At 62.0% G+C, this 4,193-nt stretch overlaps 1 protein-coding gene across 5 annotated transcripts in view; it reads right to left on the reverse strand.

Moving 5' to 3' along the window:
* GIPC3 (GIPC PDZ domain containing family member 3) overlaps positions 1-3,905 on the reverse strand; it is a 6,916-nt gene extending 3,011 nt beyond the window's left edge. For 2 of the 5 annotated variants that reach the window (XM_037730997.1, XM_037730996.1), the window contains exons 1-6: positions 3,480-3,900; positions 2,610-2,795; positions 2,290-2,470; positions 1,163-1,275; positions 801-895; positions 19-702 (exon numbers count right to left, since the gene is read on the reverse strand). In XM_037730997.1, coding sequence (XP_037586925.1) covers positions 19-702; positions 801-895; positions 1,163-1,275; positions 2,290-2,470; positions 2,610-2,795; positions 3,480-3,704 — 1,484 coding nt within the window. In that variant the 5' untranslated portion in view covers positions 3,705-3,900. Of the gene's footprint in view, positions 1-18; positions 703-800; positions 896-1,162; positions 1,276-2,289; positions 2,471-2,609; positions 2,796-3,101; positions 3,340-3,479 lie in introns of those variants that run through there. The other 3 variants (XM_037730998.1, XM_017507415.2, XM_037730999.1) reach the window with 3 other exon arrangements.
* Positions 3,906-4,193: the final 288 nt, after the last annotated feature.

Genomic DNA, 4,193 nt, shown 5'->3' on the forward strand with positions numbered 1-4,193 from the left:
GAGCTGGGCTGGGTCTCAGAGCTCATCTGGGTTCTGGAGCTGGGCTGGGTCTCAGAGCTCATCTGGGTTCTAGGGCTAGGTGTGGCCTCAGAGTTGATCTGGGTTGTAGAGCTGGGCTGGGCCTCAGAGCTCATCTGGGTTCTGGAGCTGGGCTGGGTCTCAGAGCTGGTCTGAGTTCTAGAACAGGGGTTGGTGTCAGTGCTGGGCTTGGTCTCAGAGCTCATCTGAGTTATAGAGCTGGGCTTGGTCTCAGAGCTCATGTGAATTCTAGAGCTGGGCATGGTCTCAGAGCTCATCTGGGTTCTAGAGCTGGGCATGGTTTCAGAGCTCATCTGGGTTCTAGAGCTGAGCTTTGTCTCGGGGGTGGCCTGGGCTCTAGAATAGGGCTTGGTCTCGATGCTGGGCATCATCTCAGAGCTGGTCTGGGCACTAGCACATAGCTTGGCCTCAGATCTAGGCTGGATTCTAGAGAAGGACAGGGTTCTGGAGCAGGGCCGGGGCAGGGGGCTGGGCTCCGGGCTGGGGCTGTGCTGGGTCCCCCCGGGGCAGACTAGCCGCAGGCCTCCCTGGCCTCTCCAATGGCGGCCCACACCTCCACCACAAACTCGTCGGGGAAGGCAAACTCGCCCAAGACGGAGTCTAAACAGCGTGCAAACTCCTGGGCACTCTCTGTCTTCTTGGACGTCTCCACCATGGTGGACGCTGCGGGCCGTGCCAGAGGGGTGGTCAGCAAGGGCACCTCCTGCTGGGACCCTGCCTCCTCCCATGGGCCGCCCTCCCCCCAGGGCCCCCTGGCTTACCCTGGCCCCTTACCCAGCTCAGGGTCCCGAATGCCCATGTAGCTTTCCAGCAGGTCATCAACCTTCCGAGACGCCTCCTCCTCAAACTCACTGGGCTGGAGGCACCAGGGAGGGAAGTCGGGGTGAAGAGCCTTGGATCCCTCGAGCCCAGCCCCCTCCCGACCCCCACCCCTGAGGGAAGAGCGGACTGGACTCTCCCACGCGTCAGGGGTGCTGTTACCAACATCACTGCCCCATCTTTCAACGAGGACCCATTTTGCAGGCAGAGAAACCGAGGCTCCGAGGTCTTGTCTAAGGCCGCACTGACTCGGCGGCAGAGCTGTGGGGGCAGAAGCCTTGGAAGAACCCCTCCCCTCACTCACCGCTTCCTCCACCGTGGCGGCCCCCCCAGAACGAAGCCGCAAGGTCTCCCTCCCGCTGGTCACTCTCGCCTCTATGGGACATTTGCTGGACCGACTTCTGTGGCCAATCATATCTTGAGGAAACAGTAAGCAGATGGCCATGAGTTCTAGGTGGACCCACATCTTTGTAAACCCTGGGAGGCCACCAGCCGAGCCTTTCTAGAATCTTCCTCCCCTTCAAAGTCCTCTATGTCTGTGTGGTGAATCTCCAGAGACCCATTCAAGATTCCTCTCTTCCCATCCCCAGCAAACTAAACCACAAGTCCAGGATAAGCTGCTGTAATGGAGCAGGTATAGAACTAACCCCAGGCTGAGCGCCGTGGCTCCCGCCTGTGATCCCAGCACTTTGGGACGCTGAGACGGGTGGATCGCCTGAAGTCAGGAGTTCAAGACCAGCCTGGCCGACATGGTGAAACCCCGCCTCTACTAAAAATACAAAAATTAGCCGGGAGTGGTGGCAGGCGCCTGTAATCCCAGCCACTCGGGAGGCTGAGGCAAAACAGCCGCTTGGGGCCGGGCGCGGTGGCTCACGCCTGTAATCCCAGCACTTTGGGAGGCCGAGGTGGGTGGATCACCGGAGGTCAGGAGTTCAAGACCAGCCTGGCCATCATGGTGAAACCCCACCTTTAAAAAGTAAAAATAAAAATAAAGAACCGCTTGAACCAGGGAGGCAGTTTGTGGTGAGCCGAGATCACACCACTGCACTCCAGCCTGGGCGACAAAGCCAAAAAAAAAAAAAAAAAAAAAAAAGGAAAGGAAACCATTCCCATATTCTCATTCTCTAGAACGCACCATGACCTCAAAGTGCTACTTTAAAAGCTTCCAGCCGGGCTGCAGAGTGGTCCCAGACGCCCCCTCTCCCAGGTTGGGGGAGTCTCTTTACCCAGTCCTTCCTCCCTCCCCCCTCCCTCCCCCACTGACTCCATGACAGTCTATTAATAGAAATGACCTACTGTCTCTGATGCCCTGCCAGAACTCCTCGGCAGGCACCGGATGCACCTAGAACCTTCCAGCCCGTCCCATCCCCAACCCACCTCCACCCCACGCACCCGGAGAACCCATCTGGGAAGAGCTCCCGCCCGCCTCACCAAAGGCCCTCTTGGGCTGCACCAGCCTCAGGGTGAAGGGCTGGGACTTGGGAAGCTCCCGGAGCATCTTGGCCACCTCGTAGTGGCGGCAGCCCACGATGGAGTGGTCGTTGATGGCTTCGATGCTGTCTCCCACGCACACCGCCTTGATCCGGTTGATGATACTGCCTTCCTTGATTCTCTGTGGGGACCCAGAGCTACTGGCAGGGCGACCCCAGCCACCCACTTCAGATCCCCAGAACCCATGTAGACCCAAAGGGGAGAGAAGGGGCAGTGGCTGGATCCCAGGAAGCCACCCATCCACCTCCTCCCCCAAGCACCTTGATGAAGGCGTAGCCGGCCCCGTTGTCCGTGATGGTCAGCCCCAGAGCGTCCTCTGTTTTAGTGACCTCCACCTCCTTGGTCTCTCCTCGCACGTGGGCGAAGATGAAGTCCTCCAGGCCTATCTGCCCCCCTAGGAGCTTCTGCATGTCCACTTTGTGGCTGTTGAGGGTGCAGAATAAGATCTTTCCCCGGGGAGAGGGAGCCTGGAGTTAGGACACGCGTCCCCCACGCAGCGCCCTGTCTACGCAGGCCCCTCCCTGCCTCCAGCAACAAGGAGCCCAGGTCATGGGAAAGGGCAGGGCATGGGACCCCCACAATGGAAAGAGGAGGGAGAAGGAGGCTTCCGGCAGGTCGAGACCCCTGTCCAGACCCCCGGCCCTCCAGCCCCCAGACCTCCAGGTTTAATCTGCTAGCGCCCCCTGGGGGCTGCAAACCCAACGAACCTGGATTGGAAAAACGCCCAGGACCCCTCCAACCCCCACCCCCACCGCGGCCTCAGACTTCCCACCTTTAAGCGGGGGGCCCCTGGAATCCCAGACCCCAGCTATGTCCAGGAAGCACAGAGGCGCTTTTCCGAGGGCTGCTGGGATCCGCTCCAAGCGAGGTCTGCGCAGGGGATTTTCTAGAATATCTAGGGGTCCCCTAGCCCTAAGATCTGCCCATCTTTTGGGCAGAGCGTGCAAAGGGGGCCCTGGAGGTGTGGCACCCCGGGACCTGAGGGCTGTGTCTCTGAGATCCGGCGATTACGCGGCCATCCCGACGTGTGGGATCCGGGGATCTGGGGTCTCCCGTCCAGGGCCCAAGCTCTCCCCACCCCTCACCCCATCACGCGGGTGGCCTCGGGCGCGGGTGTCCGGGAGCCTGACCTCAGTGGGCGCGATCCCGAAGGCCTCGGCGATCTTGGCGTACAGCTCGCGGACGTTGGTGAAGCCCTCGATCTTGCCCGTGGGGCTCCCGTGCGCCAGCTGCGTGCGGAAGACCAGGCGCGGGCGGGCGCGGGGCGCGGCCGGGGGCTCCGAGGGCGAGGGCGGGGGCGCGGGCGCGCGCGGGGTCTCGGCGCCCCGGGCCTCGCGGGCCGCTGCGCTCTCCATGGCGGGAGAAGCTCGGCCACCCACCGGGCCCTCGCCGCCGCCGCCGGATCCGCGGCTTCCTGCAGCCTCCCCTCCCCCGGCCCAGGGCGCGACAGCCGAGACGGCCTGGTAAGGGGATCCGGGAACCCGAGCCGCCCGGGAAGGAGACACCGCCGAGTTCGCAGAGGTGAGTCGGGCCCCAGGTGTCCGGGCCCTGCCAGGGCCAGCTGCGCCCTCCCCGGGGATACCGGCAGTCTGGGAGGGGGGGCGCCTCAGCTCAGAACCCTGGAAGAACAGGGACCTCGAATAAGGACACGGACAGGCCGGCGTAGTAATCCCAGCACTTGGGAAGCAGAGGCGGGTGGTGGACCACCTGAGGTCAGAAGTTCGAGACCAGCCTGGACAACATAGTGAAACCCGCTCTCTACTAAAAAATACAAGATTTAGCCAGGTGTGGTGGTGGGCGCCTGGAATCCCAGCTAATCAGGAGGCTGAGGCAGGAGAATTGCC

Source organism: Cebus imitator, unplaced genomic scaffold, assembly GCF_001604975.1.
Source record: "Cebus imitator isolate Cc_AM_T3 unplaced genomic scaffold, Cebus_imitator-1.0 Scaffold375, whole genome shotgun sequence".
Classification (NCBI taxonomy): domain Eukaryota; kingdom Metazoa; phylum Chordata; class Mammalia; order Primates; family Cebidae; genus Cebus; species Cebus imitator.